Source organism: Rattus norvegicus, chromosome 15, assembly GCF_021556685.1.
Source record: "Rattus norvegicus strain SHRSP/BbbUtx chromosome 15, alternate assembly SHRSP_T2T, whole genome shotgun sequence".
NCBI classification, from domain to species: Eukaryota; Metazoa; Chordata; class Mammalia; order Rodentia; family Muridae; genus Rattus; species Rattus norvegicus.
The window spans coordinates 33,568,338-33,591,478 of NC_141548.1; the positions used below are offsets into that span (position 1 = coordinate 33,568,338).

The following is a 23,141-nucleotide window of genomic DNA, read 5'->3' on the forward strand; positions in this document are numbered from 1 at the left end:
AAATCAGAATAAAGAACCTTCAGAAGAATCCAATCTGGAACCTAAAATAACAGCAAAAAAGGTAGTTCCAGATTTCAAAAAAAAAAAAAAAAACCCAACAAAACAAAACAAAACAAAAAAACCAAACAAACACAAAAGCTTGAGGAATTAGAATGGCAACTCATAGAGATACAACATTTTGAGTTAAGAATCCAGATTCTATTTCATGATGCTATCTTAGAGCAATGTCATACAATAAATGTGTGTTTTATTTTATAGTTTGAAGAATTAAGATATGTACACATGTTGATATACTGTACTATTTGATAGATAGTCAGGGTTCCAAGCGTTTCTGCCTTGATGGATGATTCTGAGATCACACATTTATGAGAGATGGTGGCTGTCTTAGGGATGCCTTTGCAGATTGGAGCTGATGATGCTCGGGCATGGGCTCCCATTACTACAATATTTTAAACATTACATCATGACACATGTTACAGATTTATATTACAGATTTATATTATACAGGTTCAGTTGTAGAGAGAGATCTAACAGGACTTTAAAGGAAATGCTCTCAGAACAGAAGGGGGATATGAGAATTTCCAGAGGTAGGCTGAAGAGTGCTTTATTAACTTTGAGTTGAATTTTTTTTAAATCAGTGAAACAGATAACACAGCTGCTAATGCACTGGAATTTGGAAGGGGCTGATGAATTAGATCAGTATATATATATATATATATATATATATATATATATATATATATATATATATGGTGGGGTAAATGAGATTTGGTCTTTCAATGGGTGATGGTTGTTGTCTTAGGGTTTTACTGCTGTGAACAGACACCATGACCAAGGCAAGTCTTACAAAGGATGGCATTTAATTGGGGTTGGTTTACAGGTTCAGAGGTTCAGTTCCTTATCATCAAAGTGGGAGCATGGCAGCATCTAGGCAGGCATGGTGCAGGAAGAGCTGAGAGTTCCACATCTTAAGCTGAAAGCTGCTAGTGGAGGACTCAATTCCAGACAGTTGGAGTAGCGTCTTAAATTCCATGACCACAGTGAAACACCTACTCCAACAAAGCCACACCTCCAAATAGTGCCCCCCCCAGGTCAAGCATATACAAACCATCACAGATGTTGTTGTTGTTAAAGGGGGCTTGGTTACAAATTTAATATGATCTTGATTAGGGAGGAGGCAAAGCATAGGAGGTTAGAATCAGGGATATATTTTTCTTTTTCTTTTTCTTTCCTGTATCCTCCTTTCTCTCCTATCTAGTGTTAGGTGGAAAAGGAGAGAGAGGGGATGAAAAGAAAAAGAGATATAATAGGAACAAACAGTAGAATATTAAACCTACTCTTAAATTATAGAGCTACTACTAGTCAAAAATCTTACATTGGTATAGGTCTCCACATATTGATTGATACAAATTAAGCTTATATTTGGTTACATTGGTATAGATCTTTGTGAATTGATACAAAATTAAGGTTATATTTGGTTACAACATATTATGTATCAACTCTTTTTAAGGTATTGCACTTATATAATCCTTTAAAATTCAGTGTTAATTTCTAGTTCTTTTGAAAACTACTATTAAAAACTGCTTAGGATAATTAATAAATGTAAGTTAGCAGTCAAACAATCAAACTCATAGTCATGTTGGATAATAATTTAGTTAACTACAGAAGATGCTTTCTAGGTTGAACAAATAGTAAATAGCTAGAAACAAACAATTCATATATACTATATATAGATAAGTGGTCTTCAAGATCCTCAGAGATCTAAAGAATATGGCATTTGAAGATGTTTTCCTTACATCTTTAGTAATCTTTCTGACAGTAAGACAGATCTGCTCCTGGCAGCACACCCATTCTGCTCCAAAGAGGGCAATTAACATTGAAGAATCTCCTTATAGAGTTTGCTTCAAAAGTAGCAAGTTAGCCACTGGGCAAGAAACTGCCCTTGATCCAACTTCTGGCTGTCCAAACTGGACAGACAAGATACAGGGAAATTGACTGCTGAGCCTTGCCTATCAAGACTTCATAATTTCTTGCTTCACAGAATAATCTGTCAAATACTCTGGGTCAGAAGGCTAAAGATGACACAGAGAAATTAGGAGAACTTATCCAGGCAGTCAGCTTTCTCTATCATTTCTAAAGTTTTGGAAGCTGCTTTACAGCACTCGCTACTGATAATATTTATTCCTTCTCAAGTATCTGATGGGGTTAAAGTCTAGAGAGCTATAGTCTCAGAATTAAGTTTAAGTTGTTTAGGATTTAATAAAATGTTAAGTATAAGAAGAGGTTTAAGTTGGTAATGCAACTTATGATAGAAATTGATTTAGGTACAGAACTCTGGACTTAGCATGATAGGATAGATAATAGAATATTAGCTTCAAAGTTGTCAAATTCATATGGACTGGACATTGTGAACATAAATCTGACCTGATAGGTTTTTGTAAATGTTGATATTGTGTAAGTTTGTTATAGTGAGAGAAAGAGTCTTTTATTGGACTGAAAGGGAAGAAGTGTAGAAGGAATCCCTAATTGGGGCACAGACCCAAGCTTTTGGCTTAAACATTTATTCATACATAAATCAGTCTCAGAGTTGTTATTTTGGGGAGCATAGAAACCTGATAGAAAAGCTCATTGCTACAGCAGATAATTCAAGTGGTGAGGGTCCCCTGTCCTAAGAGAGACAGGGAAGTCCAGGATGTTGAATGGGTGGCAGGACCCACAGCCTTCTGAATTCTCAGGGACAAATCACTCTTCATCAAAGCCTGTTCAACTCTCTGCCAAATGCCAAAGAACCAACACCCTACCTCCCACCATGTATGGGTGATAAATAGGTGGGAACTGTGTAGCCTGAAGTTCCAGTAAGAGGATGGGCTGGGGAAGGAGGGTAAAGCAAAGCCCAGAAGTGACAGGGGAGGTCCTCCTGGACCAGTGATGTACACAAACAATGAAGTGGCTCAAACAGCAAAGAACTTCAGTTATATGCACACTGGAGGTTGTTTATTATGAATTTTCAGCCTTTGATGCCCACTCCACGTGGTTCTTGCCTGAGGTCAGACAGGCTGGTTGGGTACAGATGGTTTAACACCTGTTAGAGGAGTTTCATTTTTCTGCTTATCCACGGCAGGAAGTACACAACCTTGGTAAAGATTCCTGAAGTGATCCTCCTCCTTTTTCCATAGGATACAACTCCGTAAGCTTTGTTGTCACACACCAGGGGTCCCCCAGAGTCACCCTGTGGATGGAGAAAGGAGAATTGAGCCTGGTTCCCCCTTGCTCTGCTCTCCCTATCTCTCCCTGGCAATGCTAACTCTTAGATCAGGGCCAGGACAGGTTTTCCAACTTCTTTCAGTACCAGGGATCCAGGGAGGCCCACGTTTTCTTTCTCTATCAGTCCAAAGCTTTCCCTGAAGTCCTCAGGGATACTCTAAGGTAATTTGTACTGTTTTGGGAAGACAGATGTTTCCCCATCTTCTTTCTTGCTATACCCATGCAAAGGACTAAAAATTGCCCATTGGAGCTGTACCTTCTCTGAGGTAGTTTTGAGGGTTTGGCCATTGTCACATTCAGGCTGCTACCAGGTTCCTCCCTCCATGCGTTTTGTCTGTGAAATGCTTAAACCCCACCTGGAAAATATCCTGTATTTTCTTTGGGTCTCCAGCACAAATCTCTGTGGTCTCAGAATAGTGACGGAAAACGTTTTTGCATTCATGGTCCTCCTGGATGATCAGTTCAGCCTCTTGTAAGAGGGCAGGTCTTTTAGTGGCATTGAGAGACATTAATCCCCAGCCAGCCACGTGACACAGAACCCCAGGCTTCAGACGGGCATGGCGCATGGGTAGATTGAGGATCCTCACAGATTTAGTCTTCTTGGCCTTTCTCTTCAGCTGATTGGGAAAGCATAAGAGGGACCAGCTAAGCTAGGATCATGCTAGTCAGGTATATTTTGAAATTCAGGATAGAAGGAGGGAAAAGCAGGATCAGAGCAGAAGGGAGGGGCAAGCCCTGCATCAAGCAGAGCACAGGTACCAGGGTAGATGTTGGGGGGTGAAAGATAGGTGGAGTTATGCGTAGGATGGCGGCAGGTCTCACCTTTAATAGCATGATGTCATTGGTATGGTCCATGGGATTATAGGCTGGGTGGGGAATAGCTTTTTCCACAGGGATGATCTGCTGGGTCCTCTCCTGTGCACTGATGTTGTGGGCCCCCAGTATGACTATCATTGAACTGTGAGAGCAGAGTAGAGAGGAGAGATGTAGTCAGACAGGATGCAGCCCAGGAGCTGGGAAAGGCAGGGTAGGCAGGGTGGGGCACTAGCTAGGGGAACTTGAGGACACAGGAGGTCCTCACTGTCAGGCATACTGCTCTCTGCTTCCTAAGAACATGAGACTCCCAAGGACTCCCTCTGGCATCTAGACAATTTTCCAAAGTTTGCGTTTACTTTTAATGTGAACTTTCAACCCCAACCACTGCTTTGGTTTGGCCAGTGCAGTTGACGAACTCAAGTGTGCTGCTGGCCCTGACCACTCGCTCTTCGGTCTCAAATTTACAGCTTAGCGGGCTTCAATTTTCACAGTTCTGCCTTCTAGTAAGCACTCAAGGGAACATGCACAACGGAGGACAGAAACTCCTATGGGGATCTGGGGAAACATGGCTAGCTACTTCTCACATTTCTCTGCAGTGAGCAGCTGTTAGCACGAACTTATATTGAATCAGGAAGCCTCCACAAAAATTTTTACTCCTGTTGGTATCCGTGGATGCAATAAAGGCCATGTAGGGGCGGGAGTGGGACTTGACTTCATGGCCCCCGATGATTTCCTCTGGAAAAGAAAAGGGCAAGGATATGGGGTTTTGGGGGGGGCGCATATGAGGTCAGGAGGGGGGTGTAATTAGGAATGGGATCTGCAGTCCCTCAAAACTGTTGCAGAGAGAAATCCTTGCACATAGAATAATCTTTGATGACTCTTAGGTCTCAGGGAAATGCTCTAGGAATGGGTGGGTAGCCCTTATCTTCCAGGTCACGCTTTACAAATACATGGAGGTATAAGCTATGTCTTCATATTTTCATCATGTTATGGACCAAGGGGATCCTAATTGGATCACCATTGGTCTTTCTTTGATAGTGAGGCACCCTAACCCCTATAATGTTGATTGATGTTATTTCCTCACCCTTTGCCTCCAAGCCCTATCTATGGTGGTGGATTTTCTAACATTCTACTATTCTGTTGGCAACACATTTCAGGTTCTCAGTAAATGCTTTTTGCTGCATGAATGAGTGGCTTCTAGTTAAATGGAGGGTTGGTGGGTCAGGGCTGGTGGGATTCAGAGACAGAGAGATATTGGAGTAGTTAATGTTCTGTCCCAGAGGGGAATAGCTGGGGACCTGCAGAAGGAAATGGAGAGTCCAACTAAAACTAGACTGCAAAGCTAATGCTGTGTGCAGTGCAGGATCTTGTCAACCTGCGCCTCTTTCTTAGGCAGGGCTAAGGGTGGACTTAATAAACGATGCTAACATTATTGAACTGGTGGCCTCACCCCAATGCAGGTCATTAAAGCTGCCTTTCCCTCCAGTGAAGTCAAGTTAATGATGTACAGTTTGTATCTTTGCATTCTCTGCCACTTCTCTTTCTAAAGATGGTCCAGTCTCCAGGTGATGGGGAAAACTTGGAAGAAGCTAGTGGCTAATAAATTTCTGAGACAACTCTTCCTTGGAGCTTGTTGAGAATACCAGATTTCCAGATCTGGGTTTGGTCTGGGTCCCGAGGTTCATCGCCAGGACAATTCCTGACCACTGCTGCACAAACAGTCCTAGCGATGTGCCATGGGATGGCATCTCTGCCACAGGGGTGGTCACTCACCTGCTCCAGCTCCTAGTGGCAGAAGAAAGGTCAGGAGAATCAGGACTGGTAGCATCTTCCCAGGAAGGCTGCTCAGGATGGAGGAGGGCAGAGCAGACGCAGCCCTTGAAAGGGGAAGAAGGATGTGTGGGCTCAGGGACCTCACAGTCATTTTAAACCTATGCACCTCTGCTTCTGATTGACGTCACATTACGTAAGGAATTTTTCTTAAAATGACACTGTCACCACACTGACCATCTGTGGTAAGCTAAACTGGAATAAAGATCAAGAAAGTAGAGGATGTGGGGGCTGTGGTTGAGGAGGCCTGAGATGCCAGGAAGTTCACAGTGGCTTCACTGAGACAAGTGTGTCCTCTTCTAACTCTTACACCCTTCTACATCCTGCTAAGATGCTTTTTGGTTTCTTTGGGTTTTCCCTTCCTTCCTCCCTTCCTTCCTTCCTTTTCTTTTCCTTTTTTCTTCCCTCCTTTCTTTTCTCTCCTTCCTCTCTCCTTTCTTTCTTTCTTTCTTTCTTTCTTTCTTTCTTTCTTTCTTCCTTCCTTCCTTCCTTCCTTCCTTCCTTCCTTCCTTTCTTTCTTTCTTTCTTTCTTTCTTTCTTTCTTTCTTTCTTTCTGCCTCTCTCTCTCTCTCTCTCTCTCTCTCTCTCTCTCTCTCTCTCTCTCTCTCTCTCTTTCTCCTTTCCTTCTTATACTGACAACCAATTTATCCTAACAACAATTCTAGCATACTACCTATGCACTTACATAGTTACAGAATATTTAGTGAGAGTTGATACTGAGGTGTATTTACCTGGTCAGTATTGCAATCTATCCTTTCGCTAATCTTTGGGATGACTGAACAGTCTGACAAATTAAACTTAACTCACACTGAGTCTCCTGGAACTGCTGGGACGTCACAGAGAAATCTCAAAAGCAAGTGTTACTGCCATACATGGTTAAGTGTAATAACGGATCACAAACAGCAGATATACTTTAGCCCTTTACTAGCTGGGTATCGTCATTTATCTCTGTGGCTAGAGCTTCAGGATTGGATTTAATGGTTATTACGATTAGATCAGCTTTGGTTTCCTGGCTGATGACTCAAAGGCGTATTCTACAACTTTGCCTAGGTTTTCTGTAGACAAGCAAGGACTGTTCTTCAATCAGGCTACATCCCTGAGGGAGAAAGATAGTGATGCATCCTTTGAAAAGGCTGAGCTTGGCTAATGGTCTCACTATTGGCTCCTCTGTTGAGGCCTGTTTTGTTACCAATTATGGAGAATTTTGGAGAAGGTACCATGAGGTGCTGAGAAAAAGGTATATTCTTTGGTTTTAGTATGAAATGTTCTAGAGATATCTGTTAAATCCATTTGGTTCGTAACTTCTGTTAGTTTCTCTGTGTCTCTGTTTAGTTTCTGTTTCTGTTCATTGATGAGAATGGGGTGTTGAAGTCTCCCACTGTTATTGTGTGAGGTGCAATGTGTGCTTTGCTCTTTAGTAAAGTTTCTTTTATGAATGTGGGTGCCCTTGCATTTGGGGCATAGATATTCAGAATTGAGAGCTCATCTTGGTGGATTTTTCCTTTGATGAGTATGAAATGTCCTGTCTTATCTTTTTATAACTTTTGGTTGAAAAATTGATTTTATTTCAATATTAGAATGGCTACTCCAGCTTTTTCTTGGAACCATTTGCTTGAAATTTTTCCCCAGGCTTTTACTCTGAGGTAGTGTCTGTCTTTGTCACTGAGACATGTTTCATATAAGCATCAAAGTGCTGGGTGCTGTTTCTGTATCCAGTCTGTTAATCTATGTCTTTTTATCGGGGAATTGAGTTTGTTGATGTTGAGAGATATTAAGGAATAGTGATTGTTGCTTCTTGTTATTTTTGTTGTTAGAGGTGGAAATATGTTTGTGTGTCTCTCTTCTTTTGGGTTAGTTGAAAGAAGATTATTTTCTTGCTCTTTCTAGGGTGTAGTTTCCCTTGTTGTGTTGGAAATTTCCATCTATTATCCATTGTAGGGCTAGATTTGTGGAAATATATTGTGTAAATTTGGTTTTGTCATGGAATATTTTTCTTGCTCCATCTATGGTAATTGAGAGTTTTGCTGAATAGAGTAGCCTGGGCTAGCATTTGTGTTCTCTTGTGGTCTGTATGACTTCTACCCTGGATTTTCTAGCTTTCATAGTCTCTTGTGAGAAGTCTGGTGTAATTCTGATAGGTCTGCTTTTGTATGTTACTTGACCTTTTTCTCTTACTGCCTTTTATATTCCATCCTTGTTTTGAGCATTAGGTGTTTTGAGTATTATGTGATGGGAGGAATGTCTTCTCTGGTCCAATCTATTTGGAGTTCTGTAGGCTTCTTGTGTGTTCATGGGCATCTCTTTCTTTAGGTTAGGGAAGTTTTATTCTATAATTTTGTTAAAGATATTTACTGGCCCTTTAAGTTGGAAATCTTTGTGTTTTAAATTTCCTTTGATGGTTGTGTCAATGTTTTCTATGGTGTCTTCTGCCCCTGAGATTCTCTCTTCTATCTCTTATATTCTGTTGGTGATGCCTGCGTCTATGATTTCTGATCTCTCTTAGGTTTTCTATCTCCAGGGTTGTCTCTCTTTGTGATTTCTTTATTGTTTCTATTTCCATTTTTAGTTTCTGGATGATTTTAGTCAATTCCTTCACCTGTTTGATTGTCTTTTCCTGTAACTCTTTAAGAGATTTTTGTATTTCTACTTTAAGCGGTTCTACCTGTTTACCTGTGTTGCCCTGTATTTCTTGAAGGGAGTTATTTATAATTTTCTCAAAGTCCTCTAACATCATCATGAGATGTGATTTTTAAATCTGAATCTTGCTTTTCTGGTGTGTTGGGTTATCCAGGACTTCTTGTGGTGGGAAACCTGGGTTCTGATGATGCCAAGTGGCCTTGGTTTCTGTTGCTTAGGTTCTTGCACTTGCCCTTTGCCATCTGGTTATCTCTGGTGTTAGCTGGTCTTGCTGTCTCTGACAGTGGCTTGACCCTCCTGTAAGTTTGTGTGTTAGCATTCCTGGGAGACCAGCTCTCTTCTGGTGGGATTTGGGTGTGGAGAGCTGTGGCACTGGGTCAGCTGCAGGTACAGATGCAAACCAGAAGGGTCCTGTCCCAGACTGCTCCTTGGTTCCTGTGTCCTGAGGGTTCCAGGCGGGTCCCTTTGAGCAGAAGGGGTGGTCTCATCTATGCTCTCATGTGTGTTAGCATTCCTGGGAGAACAGCTCTATCTCTTCGTGATCTAGGTACAGAGTGCTGTGGCACAGGGTCAGCTCTGAGCACAGATGGAAACTGGAAGCTTCTTTGACAATTTGTATCCCCTTAATCTCTTTTTGTCTTATTGTTCTAGCTAGCACTTTGAGTACTATATTGAATAGATATGGGGAGAGTGGACATCCTTTTCTTGTCTCCTATTTTAATGGTATTGTTTCAAGTATCTCTCCATTTAATCTGATATTGATTGTTGGTTTGCAGTAAATTACTTTTATTATGTTTGGGTATGGGCTTTGAATTCCTGATCTCTACAATACTTTTAACATGAAGGGGTGTTGTATTTTGTCAAATGCTTTTTCTGAATCTAAGGAGATGATTATGTGATTTTTTTCTTTTAGCTTGTTTATACTAAGGTGGATTACATTAATGGATATTCATATATTGGATCAACCTTATATCCCTGGGATGAAGCCTACTTGATCATGGCGAATGATGGTTTTGATGTGTTCTTGGATTCGGTTTGCAAGAATTTTAGTGAGTATTTTTACATCAAGATTCATAAGTGAGATTGGTCTGAAGTTCTCTTTTTTTTTGGTTGGGTCCTTGTATAGTTTAGGTATCAGGGTAATTGTGGTGTCATAGAATGAATTAGGTAATGTTTCTTCTGTTTCTGTTTATGGAGTAGTTTGAGGAATATTGATATCAGGTCTTTTGAAGGTCTGGTAAAATTCTGAACTAAATCCATCTGGCCCTGGGCTTTTTTTGGTGGGAAGGATTTTAATAACTTCTTATTTCCTTATGTGATACGGGCCTGTTTAGATCGTTTCCCTGCTCTTGATTTAAGTTTGGTATATGGTATCTGTCTAGAAAACTGTCCATTTCATCTAGATTTTCCAGTTTTGTTGAGTATAGGATTTTGTAGTATATCTGATGATTTTTTTGAATTTCCTCCTTTTCTGTTTTATATCTCCCTTTTCATTTCTGATTCTGTGAATTTGGATACTTCCTCCGGGCCTTTTAGTTAATTTGTCTAGGGGTTTATCTATCTTGTTGATTCTCTCAAAGAACCAGCTTTTGGTTTTGTTCTCTTTGTTTCTATTTGGTTGATTTCAGCCCTGATAACTCTTTTTTGCCTTCTACTCCTTTTGGGTGAGTTTGCTTCTTTTTGTTCTAGAGCTCTCAGGTGTGCTGTAGAGTTGCTAGAGTAAAGTCTCTCCAGTTTCTTTACCAGGGCACTTAGTGCTATGAATTTTCCTCTTAGCACTGATTTCACTGTGCTTTCATATAAATTTGGATATGATGTGCCAACATTTTCATTACATTCCAGAAAGCCTTTAATTTCTTTCTTTAATTCTTACATTTTTGGTTGTGAGCCTGGCCTTTAACGGCTGAGCCATCTTTCCAGCCCTCTTTCTTTAATTCTTTCCTGACCAAATTATCATTGAGTAGAGAGTTGTTCAGCTTCCATGTGTGTATGGTCTTTCTGTTGTTTTTGCTGTTATCGAGGACCAGCCTTAGGTCAGGGTGGTCTGATAGGGTGAATGGGATTATTTTAATCTTCTTGTATCTGTTAAGGGTTGTTTTGTAACCAATTATATGGTCAGTTTTGGAGAAGGTACCATGAGGTGCTGAAAAGAAGGTATATCCTTTTGTTTTAGGGTGAAATATTCTGTAGATATCTGTTAAATCCATTTGGCTCATAACCTCTATTAGTTTCACTGTGTCTCTGTTTAGTTTCTGTTCCAATGACTTGTCCATTGGTGAGAGTGGGGTGTTGAAGTCTCCCACTATTATTGTATGGGGTTCAATGTGTGTTTTGAGCTTTAGTAAAGTTTCTTTTATGAATGTGGTGTCCTTGCATTGGGGCATAGATGCTCACAATTGAGACTTTCTCTTGGTGGATTTTCCCTTTGATGAATATGAAGTCCTTCATAAAAGTTGGTAACTTTTGGTTGAAAGTCTATTTTATTGGATATCAGGATGGCAACTCCAGCTTGTTTTTTGGGATCATTTGCTTGGAAGACCATTTTCCATTATTTTACTCTGAGATAGTGTCTGTCTTTGTTATTGAGATGTGTTTCTCAAATGCAGCAAGATGATGGATCTTGTTTGCATATTGAGTCTCTTAGCTTATGTATTTTTATAAGTTCATTGAGTCCATTAATATTGAGAGATAGTTAAGATAGATGACTGTTGGTTCTTGTTATATTTGTTTTTGTAGGTGCCTTTATGTGCTTCTGGTTCCCTCCTTTTGGCTTTGTTTTGAGATGCTTAATATCTTGTCTTTTCTTTGGTGTAGGTACCTCCCTTGTGTTGGAGTTTTCCTCCTAAGAATCCTCTGTAGGACTGGATTGCTAGACAGATACTGCTTGAATTTAGTTTTGTCCTGGAATATTTTGGTTTCTCCATCTATGTTTATTGAGAGTTTTGCTGGGTATAGTTACCAGGGCTGACATTTGTGTTCTCATAGAGTCTGCATGATCTCTGACCAGGCTCTTATGGCTTTCATAGTCTCTGTTGAGAGATCTGGTATAATTCTGATAGGTCTACTTTTGTATGTTACTTAGCCCTTTTCCCTTGCAGCTTTTAATATTCTTTCTTTGTTCTGTGCATTTAGTGTTTTGATTATTATGTGATGAGAGGATTTTCTTTTCTGTTTCCATTTGTTTGGTGTTCTATAGGTTTCTTGTACCTTCCTGGCCATCTCTTCCTTTAGGTTGAGGAAGTTTTCTTCTATGACATTGTTGAAAATGTTTTTAGGTCCTTTGAGCTGGAAATCTTTGTTCTCATCTATTCCAATTATTCTTAGATTTGGTCTTTTCACTGTGTCCTGAATTTCCTGAATATTTTGGATTAGAAGTTTTTATGTTTTGAATTTTCTTTGACCATTATGATGATCTCTTCTACCTGAGATCTTCTACACCTGAGATTCTCTCTTCAATTTCTTGTATTCTGTTAGTGACACTTACATCTGTAATTCCTGACCTCTTTTCTAGGTTTCCATTTTCAGGTTTGCCTCATTTGTGTTTTATTGTTTTTACTTCCACTTTTAGGTCTTGGACCACTTTATGCAATTCCTTCATCTGTTTAATTGTGTTCTTGTATTTCTTTACAGAATCTATTTTTTCCTCTTTAAGGGTTTCTACTTGTTTACCTGTGTTTTCATGTATTTCTTTCAGTGAGTTATTTATATCCTCCTTAAAGGACTCCATTATCCTCATGAGATGGGATTTTAGGTCAGCCTTCTGATTTTCAGGTGTGTTGGTGTATTTAGGGCTTGATGTGGTGGGAGAACTTGATTCTGATGATGCCCACATATATTGGCTTCTGTTGCTTATGGTCTTGTGCTTGCCTTTTGCCATCTCATTATCCCTGGTGTCTGCTGGTCTGGGAGATTCTGTCTGGGTTGCTACAGGTCTCCTGGTAGGCCTGTGGGGTCTTCCGACTGGAGGGCCTTCAGAGGGGGCAGAGAAGCTGCTGATTTGTTGCCCTGGTTGTAGTAGATCTCCTGGGAGGGCTTCAGACTGTTGGGTCTTCAGAAGAGCAGTCAAAATGTTGTCCTGTGTGAAGTTGTTCTCTGGGGGGAGGGAGCTGTGGACTGTGGTTTCTGTTTCCCTGTTTGCAGCTGAACTCCAGGGATTCTTTCAGTCTTTTTAATCAGTTGCCCTGTATGCCACAGAGCCCCCAGAAGGTTCCCGGGATGCCGTCAAGCTGTGGTGTCCTGGGTACAGTGGATCTCCTAGGATGCCTCAGGATGTGTTATCAAATGCTCTGAGTGCAGCAGTGTATGCCTCAGGATATGCTATCTTCTGGGGAGCAGACTAGCTAGCAGTCTGTCCCAACAGGAAGGACTGGGCAGAAGGGGAGTAGTATTCAGTGGGTGGGGGTTTTGGGGTGTGAAGGGCCCCTGAGTCCACTGGGTTCCCAGCGGCAGTTGTGGGACTTGGGGAGGGTTCTTACCAAATGCTCTGAGTGCAGCAGATCCTCCGATATGCCTCAGGGTATAACCTCTTCTAGGGATCCAATTGTCTCAGCAGAAAGGACTAGGTGGAAGGTGGGGGGATGATGTTTCCTAGATCCATCCATTTCCCTGCAAATTTCATGATGTTGTTGTTTTTAATAAACAAATAATAATCCACTGTGTAAGTGTACCATATTGACTTTATCCATTTCTCAACTAAAGAACATCTAGAATGTTTCCAGTTTCTGGTTACTATGAATAAAGCTGCTATGAACATATCTTTTGGATTTGTGCCCAGGGGTGGTACATCTGGGTTTTGAGGTAGAACTACTCTCGTTTTTCTATTAAACCACAAAATTGATTTTCAAAGTGGTTGTACAAGTCTGCACTCCTACTATCAATGCAGGAGTGCTCCTCTTGCTCCCCATCCTTGCCAGCACGAGTTTCTGACCTTAGCCATTCTGACAGGTGTGAGGTGGAATCTGAGTCATTTGATTTGCATTCCCCTGATAACTGAGGATGTTGAACATTTCTTTAAGTGCTTCTTGGTCATTTAAGATTCTTCAGTCAAGAATTCTATGTTTGGATTTGTACCCTATCTTTAACTGGGCTATTAGGTTATTAGATCTCCAATTTCTTGAGTGGTTTATATATTTAGGATATCAGCTCTCTCTTGGTTGTAGGGTGGGTGATGATCTTTTCCCATTCTGTAAGCCACTGCAGTGTCCAATTAACAATGTTCTTTGCCTTACAGAAGCTTTTCAGTTTCATGAGGTCTCATTTATTAATTATTGATCTTAGTGCCTGAGCCATTGGTGTTCTGTTTAGGAAGTTGTCTTCTGTGTCCATGCACTCAAGGCTGTTCCCCATCTTCTATCCCATCAGATTTAATGTATATGGTTTTATGTTGTGGGGGAAGGATCTAACATGAGCCATATATAAATGACATAGTGTCTGTACACACAGATCATCTACAAAACTATTACAGAATATAATAATCTTAATTGTATGTGTGCCCATTTGGAGAGAATCTTTTAAAACCTTGCTACCATATTTGTGATATCTAATAAATCAATTGAACACATACAAGTAATAAAATTTATTTGACCCTGCTTCTATCATAAGAATAAAGGGGGACAACATGAATCTAGGGGGATATTCTATATGGCTTTTGAGGAAGCGAATGTTTTACTCCATGACTTGATGGGCACAGCTCTGACCTGAGTGAATTCCTAAGGCACTGCTGAGATATTTGGGTTCCAATTTTATGATTAGTGTGCTTAAGCCTTTTAATTGAAATAAGAATTAAAATATGGTTATTATCAACCCCCATTATCCCTCTAACTCCTCCCATGAGTCCTGATCCCCTTCAAATTCATGGTCTCTTATTCTTTAATTATCATTCTCTCTCACACACATATGAGGGAATAAAATATAAATCCTACCTATAGAGTCAGTGTAATATTGCTTGAATGGCTATTTCTTTCAGGGCTGACCTCTTGGGATTGGAGAACCACTATGGCACTCACCTCGGGGAAAGACTAATTCTCTCTCTCTCAACGGTTTATAATTGCTTATTGCTTTTCATCTAGTGAGGGCACCCCACTACTTCCCCATCAACTTTGATGGTCAACTGGTATTGTCATTGTTTATGTCTTATGTAAACAGTCATATGGTTGAGTTTTCTTTGGTGTATTTTGCTTGTCAAATCAAGAAGATTTATAGGTGATATATTTTTAACTGTTGATTATGTGTCTGTTTGGATGTGTGCACATGAGTACAGGTGCCCTTGGAGGCCAGAGGAGATGAAGTTACAAGTGGTGATGCGCTATTTAACATGGATGCTCTAAAATGGATTTGGGCCTTGGTAAGGGCAGTATGTACTGTTAAGAATTCTGTGACATCTCTGTGGGAAGGTATGCTCAATTCTTGAAACTAGTTCCTCAAAAATATAGGAGATCTGTGGGACTTCATCTCTGAGAAGGACATATAAAAGCTTTGTAAATGTCATGAAGGAAAATGATTAAAATATTTTCAGTTTGAATGAATGATAGCAATTCTGTGCATTCCATTTGAAAATTTGCAAGTACATTATATATACTGAGTGAAAATAGACTTGTAAAATTCCAAACTAGTGACAATAATTATGGAAATTTTGATTTTTTTGCATTACTTTTTTTTACACTCCAGTTGTTGCCCCCCTCCTGGTTCCCTCCCACAGTTTCTCATCCAATTCTTCCTCATCCCATCTCCAAGAGGGTGCCCCCCCCAAGGCCTCCCTACTCCCTGGGACCTCAAGTCCCAAAAGGATTAGGTTCATCTTCTCTCACTGAGGCCAGGCCAGGCAGTCCTCTGCTATATGTGTATGTGTGTGTGTGTGGGTGGGGAGGATCATGTATGCTGCCTGGTTGGTAGCTCAATGTCTGAGAGATCTCAGGGGTCCTGGTTAGTTGAGACTGCTGGTTGGCCCCCTCCTCAGCTTCTTCCAGCCTTTCCCTAAATCAACGACAAGGATCTGAGACTTCAGTCTAATGGGTATTAAGTATCTGAGTTTGTCTCAGTCAGTTGCTTGTTGGGTCTCTCAGAAGACTGCCATGCTAGGTTCCTGTCTGTAAGCACAGCATAGCATCTGTAATGGTGTCAGGCCTTGCAGCCTCCCCTTGAGATGGATCCCAAGTTGGGCTGGTCACTGGACCTCCTTCCCCTTGTTTTTTTTCTCCATTTTTTTGTCCCTGCATTTTGTTTAGAGAAGAACAATCCTGGATCAGAATTTTTGACTGTGGAATGACAACCCCATCCCTCCACTTGATTCTCTGTCTTTTTACTGGAGGTGTGGACTCTACGAGTTCCCTCTCCCCACTGTTGAGAATTTCTCTGTTGAGAGTCTCTCACACCCCCAGGTCTCTGGTACTTTCTAGAGGGCACCCCCCTCACAGTCCCCTTGAGGTTGCATATGTCCATTCATTCTCCTGGTCCTCAGGGCTTCTCTCCTCTCTCTCCCCAATACTTAATCACATTCCCCTTTCCCATTTCCCTCCCCTCTCCCACCCAAGTCCCTCCCTTCCTCTGCCTCCCATGATTATTTTCTTCTCCCTCCCAAGTGGGATTGAGGCATCCTCACGTTAGCCCTCTGCTTGTTAACCTTCTTGATTTCTGTGAATTGTAGCCTAGGTATTCTGTACATTTAGGGGGTGCTAATATCCACTTATTAGTGAGTACATATCATGCATGTCCTTTTGGGTCTGAGTTACCTCACTCAGGATGATATTTTCTAGTTCCATCCATTTGCCTGAAAAACTCATGATATCCTCATTCTTAATAGTATTCCATTGTGTAAATGAACCACATTTCTGTATCCATCCTTCATTTATGGGACATCTGGGTTGTTTCCAGCTTCTAGTTATCACAAATAAGGCTGCTATGAATATAGTGGAGCATGTGTCCTTGTTATATGTTGGGGCATCTTTTGGGTATATGCCCACTAGTGGTGGATCTACTTTTAAATTCTCATGTTGAATGTAAAAACAAGGTTACATCACTGTTCACAAAACTGCATTCAATGTTTTGGAATACATAAAATTATTTGCTTTAATTTGAATGCAACATAATTCCACCTTCACTTGGACACTCATAGTTTAAAACATGATATTAACAACTTGATTTTTCTCTTAAAGATGAAATGACCTCTTAATTTCATTAAAATGTTCAATGTGAAAACTGGTACAAATTCCGTTATGTCACAGTAAGTAACTTGATAATGTGACTCTAATGTCCTTGGCTTGGCCATCTTTCTTCTTAAATAAGAATGATGTCACCAGAGTCGGCGCAGACACTCTTGAGGAATTCCTGGCATGGGAAATGATTTAATCCTATGGCCCTTATGAAATTCAGTCCTGATGTTGATTTATATCATGCTACCCATTTTAATGACTTTACATTATATTTTATTTTAAAGTTTATGCTTTGTTTTTTTGACAACTTCATGCATGTGTTCAGTGTGTTTTGGCCATTTGTACCTACCCTTGTCCTTTCTCATCCTGATCCAGTTCCCACTGAAACTTTCTTTTCAGTACATAAAGATTTTTGATATCCTCTGAAAACAACACAGCTTTACACATGAGTTTAATATGGAGATTGCATCCCCGCTGTTAAATCTATGAGTCTCTCTGTCTTTTATTTATTTATATTTTTGAGATGCGGTTTCTCTGTGTAGCCCTGTATGTTCTAGAATGTGCTCTATAGACCAGGCAGGGCTTCAACTCAGAGATCCCCCTGCCTCTGCTCCCCAGTGCTGGGATTAAAGGTATGCACTACCATCACCAATAGCTATGTCTCTATTATTTTGAGATCCGTTTTCTTCTGTGATGAAATAGAAGCCAGGCAGCGATTAAAATGAATAATATATAAGGAACTGAATTTACTTTTATTTTGAAAATTGACAAGGAAATAGAGAGAAAGGCTTGAGATGTCAATGCCTCAGCTGCTGATGTAATACAGAGTGACATGATTGTAAAATGGTGGGTGGGTGGTGTGTGTGAGGCATGGCTAAGGCATGTGAGCTTCTAATGACCAAAACAGAATGATTATTTGGTTTCCATTTGCCATTAAACAGTCATCATGTGCAATGGCAGGACTAATCATTATTGGTAATCTGTGCATTTCCTTTATTGATCCTCTAGGAGCACATGCAAGTCTGACGGTGTCAGTTCAACTGTCTGCAGGTGGAAGGTAAAATGCTGGACACCACACATGCCATCAGTTTGGACTCAGGTATGTGCTGCAATAGGAAGAGCATCATGTGTTCACTTTGCAGGACATTGGAGCATGTTGTCACCTACACGGTTCATGCTCAGGAGTCACACAATATAGCTATACCATCATCACAGTATATCTTATGATTTCAGTGAGCTTTGATTTTACACTAGACTGTATTTATGGTCATTCCGGGCCACATTCAGCCCTCAGTCCACCAGTTGGAAATCCTTAACTAGTCTATAAAAAGTGAATGGCTTCTTTCATTTACTTCTTTTAAAAACTTTTTAAATTGAAAATTAATTTTTTCATATTCTCATCATGTTCTTTCCTTCAGATCTCCTCCAAGATCCACCCATTTCCCTATTCATAAACCTTGTTATTAAGAAAATCTTATACATAAATTTTAAAAAGACACCAAAATTAGCCACACCCCCCCCAAGTCTGTACTATTCAATGAACTCGTTTACAGTTAGAATCAGCATTCAGGATTTAAACTGTAAAGCTTCACACCAAATTCTACACTTTTAGTACAAGTATAATATTTTACGTGCTTATCCACCACCAAGACAAAAATATCTATGACAGAATTAGAGCACAAACAACAGTGAACCAGTGACACTGTTCCAGAGAGGCCTGAAAAAAGGCACCCAAACGTCTGCCTCAGGTGCTACTACAATGGACTAATGTGTGATGGAGAGATGGAAAGAAGGAGAAGCCAGGGGGTTCATACACTGTCGAGAATGGAGGAACTGGAGACAGCAGTGAGAAACAAGCAGTTATGAGGAGGCCATGGTGAGGTCCTGGCCCAGGAGGCTGCCAATGGCCATGTCTGGTTCTATGGTCCTGTTGCAGCTGGGGTCAGTATCAATGTCTGTGGCCTGAGTTATCACCAAAGGCAAAGCACATGTCCGTGGTCTAGGGTACCACTGGAGAGAATGTGGAAATCTGAGGGTCACACCGTTGGGGGGAGAGGGGTGAACTGAGTGGCCCCCTCTGCCATCTGAGGCCATAAGGATATCTGGGTCCAGACTATTGCCAGAGGCCATGTCTGGGTTCATGGTTCCATGGCTGCTGGTGTCTCTGTTGATATCTCAGGCCAGTGTTACCACCAAAGGCCATGCAGATGTCCCTGGTCTGGATTGCCAGCTGAGGTTCTGTGTTGAGCTGTGCCATCCCTTACCTGAGTGGTACAGTTGAGCTGATCCATCCTGGTACTGGTGGAACAGGTGAGTGGACAAGCATGGGCGTGGGATGGAGAGCTCCATCCTTAGATTGCTTTGGGTGAGGGAGAAATTTCCTCCTTTACCTTTTGCCCTTGCCACCTGTGGCAGATAGGAAGTTTGTCCCTTTTGAGAGCAGGAGAGCGTGCCCTGCCCCTCACCTGCAGCAGCACTTGAGAATGTGGGTCCTGCATAACATGTAGGCAGCACAGAAGAGCTGACTCTGGTGGTAAAATTCAGGTAAGCCAGCTGAGGGTGTGAATGCTGGAGAGTCATCCCTCCCCCTCATTAGTCAAGGGGTGGCTAGGGCAAGATGTCCTCCCCTCACTCTTTATGACCGGAGGCAAGCAGATGAGCCAGCATGAGATTCTAAGACCTTGTTATCTGGCACAGTCCCTCATTTGCTATAGCACTGAGGAGAGCAGGCCCTGCAACTGGCTGGGGCAGCACAGTAGAGCTGATCCTCGTGGTAAAGGTGCAAGTGAACCAGCTGGGATACATGAGTGCAGGAGAGCTGAACGAATGGTGGACATTCCCCTGACAGCTGCAGCATTGGAAGAGCTAGCAGGGGTGGTGGAGGAGAGCTCCCCCTGGTGGTGTTGGTGCAGGACTACTGGCGATCTGACCAACTCAGCTACCTTCCAGAACTAGATCTAGGGCTTTGAGCTGGCTCACCCCAACATTTACTCCACCTATGGACTACTGCATGTGAAGGGACCTGCCCTACAGAACCATAGCCACAGCATCTCCATGACTCAGGACAACAACCCAATATCTGAGAGGAGTTCCCATAAGGCTCCAGTATAGATGATGCAGCAGAAGACAAAGGCCTCATTGCAGTGAACATTTGCAAGTAAAGATATGTGGACAAAGTCAGAATGGCTGAAATCAAAAACTTTGGCAGCAGCAGATACTGGCGAGGATGTGGAGAAAGAGGAACACTCCTCCATTGTTGGTGGGATTGCAGACTGGTACAACCATTCGGGAAATCAGTCTGGAGGTTCCTCAGAAAATTGGATATTGCACTACCTGAGGACCCAGCTATACCTCTCTTGGGCATATACCCAAAAGATGCTCCAAAATATAAAAAATACACATGCTCCACTATGTTCATAGCAGCCTTATTTCTAATAGCCAGAAGCTGGAAAGAACCCAGATGCCCTTCAACAGAGGAATGGATACAGAAAATGTGGTACATCTACACAATGGCATACTACTTCACTATCAAAACCAATGACTTTATCAAATTCATAGGCAAATGGATGGAACTGGAAAATATCATCCTGAGTGAGGTAACTCAATCACAGAAAAACACACATGGTATGCACTCATTGATAAGTGGATAGTAGCTCAAATGCTCGAATGCATAGAACACGTGAAACTCAAGAAGCATTGCCAAAATGCAAATGCTTCACTCCTTTAAAAGGGGAACAAGAATACCCTTGGAAGGGAATAGGGGGGCAAATTTTAGAACAGAGGCTGAAGGAACACCCATTCAGAGCCTGCCCCACATGTGGCCCATATATACAGCCACCAAACTAGATAAGATGGATGAAGCAAAGAAGTGCAGGCTAACAGGCACTGGATATAGATCTCTCCTGAGAGACACAGCCAGAATACGGCAAATACATAGGCGAATGACAGCAGCAAACCACTGAACTGAGAACGGGACCCCCGTTGAAGGAATTAGAGAGAGGACTGAAAGAGCTTGAAGGGGCTTGAGACCCTATATGAACAACAATGCCAACCAACCAGAGCTTCCAGGGACTGAGCCACTACCCAAAGACTATACATGGACTGACCCTGGGTTCCAAGTGCATAGGTAGCAATGAATAGCCTAGTAAGGGCACCAGTGGAAGGGGAAACCCTTGGTCCTGCCAAGACTGAAGTCCCAGTGAACAGGATTGTTGTGAAAGTAGAAAGTTTCTGCAAGGCAAAAAAAACCCTGTCAGTTGGACAAAAGGACCGCCTCCAGAATGGGAAAAGATTTTCACCAACTTCACGAATGGCTTTAGCAGGCCTGAGCATGGCAAACCCAAGTCCTAGCATGGCAACCATGGTGCCTACAGGTTCTGACTTTTACCCTCTCCCTTGCTAAAAACTGTTAGATTCCATTCTCAAAGCTAGCCCCCAAGATCCATTCCCTTATTTGAACAGTAACTCATTCCTCAGACTAAACATCAAGGTCCAACAATCAAAACTCATTATTTGACTAACACGTTGTGGTGGTTTGAATATGTTTGACTGAGGGAGTGGCATTATTTGGAACTGTGACCTTGTTCAAGTAGGTGTGTCACTGTGGGTATTGACTTTAAGACCCTGGTCCTAGCTCCCTGCAAGCCAGTCTTCTCTCTAGAGTCCTCCAGACGACGCTGTGGAATTCTCAGCTCCTTCTGCACCATGTCTGCATAGATTCTTCCATGTCCCCACTTTGATGACAATGGACTGAACTTCTGAACTTGTAAGCCAGTCCCAATTAAATGAGAGTTGCCTTTGTCATAGCGTGTGTTCACAGCAGTAAAACCTTAAGTAAGACTCATGTCCAACCATGACTTACCAGTGCACCATAGCACACATTCTCCTTTCCCTTTTAAACCCCGGTCCTGCAGAAACACCTGCTCTCTCTTGCCTCTCTTGTTTCTCTTGTTTTTCTTACCTCTCTTGCTTTTTCGCTTCTCTTGCTTCTTTGAACTTTCTGCTGCTGCTGCCTTTGCAGCCCCCCTTCTCCCATTTACTCCTTTGGGTAATAAATCTACCCTGTACTGAGAACTTGGTATCTGGGTATGTCCTGTCCTAATTTGGGGGAATGACCTCCCATACCAGCCACATCTGAGAGTAGGCTAATATCCTATGTAGTCAAAGGACTCAGGAAACTAGGTATCAACAAATCAAATAATCCAATGAAAGTAATGGAGAACAGATCTAAAGAGAGAAGTCCCAAAAGTGGAACCTCAGATAGCTGAGAAACACGTTTTAGAAACTGTTCAACATCCTTTGCCATCGGGGAAATGCAAACTAAAACTACCCAAGATTCCACCTTACACATGTCAGAATGACTAAGATCAATAGCACAAGAGACAGCTCATGTTGGCAAGGAGGTAGGATGGATGGTACCCTCGTCCATCGCTGGTGGGAGGGCAAACATGTGCAAACCACTATGCAAATAAATATGGTAGTTTCTCAGGAAAATTGGGACTCAATCTAACCCAAGGACCAGTTGGGTATATACTACAACTGGGCTTATACACAAATGGCGTTCCGCCCTACACAAAGAGATTTGCTCAACTATGTTCATAGTAGCTTTATTCATAATATCTGAAGAATCAAACAATGGAGGTGCCTCTCAACAGAAGAAGAGATGCAGAAAATGTGGTACATTTACACAACGGATAGTGCTCATCTTTAAAAGAAAACAACAACATGAAATTTGCCAGCAAATGGACGGAAGTACCAAACAAAAAAATCATCCTGAGTGAGGTAATCGAGGCCCCAAAAGACAAACGTGATGTATACTCACTTCTAAGCAGATATTAGCTGTTAAGTAGAGGATAATCATGCTGGGATGTACAGACACAGAGAGGCTAAGTGACAAGGAGCACTCTGGGGTTCCATCAATCTCCTTGGGAAGGGGAAATAGAATAGATTTGCAGATGGACTTGGGTGGGTGGGGATGTGAACAAGAGCAGTCAGGCTGAGAGAGGGCAGAATAAAGGGAGGGTATACTGTGAAGACTATTGGAATTGGAGTATTTGGGGGGTGATGTGGAAACCCAACGCACTAAAAACTCCCTAGCATCTATGAAGGTCATTCTAGCAAAGGCCCCTAGTAAAGGAGGATATGGAATCTCAACCAGGCATCTTCTGTAGCCAGGTCAGACTTCCAGTGGTGGGACTCGAACACCAACCCAACCACAAAACCTTTGACCTGTTTACAAAATGTGCTAGAGTAAAGATGGTACAGGAATTGTCCAGTGACCAAAAGGACTGGTCCAAAATGAGGCTCATATCATGAGAGGACGCCAATGCCTCACACTGCCTGGATGGTCAGGAGCCAGAGGTGAGAACGAGCAGAGAACTAGGTTAGAACCAAACACAACTGGCCACACAGAGAAGACAGTGGAGTGATTCCTGTTGATATTCTGCT

The 23,141-nt window shown here is 41.8% G+C and overlaps 1 protein-coding gene across 1 annotated transcript; it reads right to left on the reverse strand.

Annotated features, from left to right (window-relative positions):
- Window positions 1-3,084: 3,084 nt before the first annotated feature.
- Gzmfl1 (Granzyme F like 1) lies at window positions 3,085-5,908 on the reverse strand. Its single transcript, NM_001109646.1, has 5 exons — window positions 5,854-5,908; window positions 4,665-4,815; window positions 4,087-4,222; window positions 3,621-3,881; window positions 3,085-3,229 (listed from the first exon to the last, which is right to left on the reverse strand). The coding sequence occupies exons 1-5, from the start codon at window positions 5,906-5,908 to the stop codon at window positions 3,086-3,088; spliced, it is 747 nt and encodes a 248-aa protein (NP_001103116.1). The 3' UTR covers window position 3,085.
- Between the last annotated feature and the right edge of the window lie 17,233 nt (window positions 5,909-23,141).

What these genes read in the sequence shown, in the direction of transcription:
- Gzmfl1 (NM_001109646.1), bottom strand. Translation starts at nt 5,908, where the DNA reads ATGCTACCAGTCCTGATTCTCCTGACCTTTCTTCTGCCACTAGGAGCT. An exon ending in GCCACTAGGAGCTGGAGCAG is followed by an intron (nt 4,816 to 5,853) that starts GTGAGTGACCAC and finishes TTTCTTTTCCAG; the next exon opens with AGGAAATCATCGGGGGCCAT. An exon ending in ATGACATCATGCTATTAAAG is followed by an intron (nt 3,882 to 4,086) that starts GTGAGACCTGCC and finishes TTTCCCAATCAG; the next exon opens with CTGAAGAGAAAGGCCAAGAA.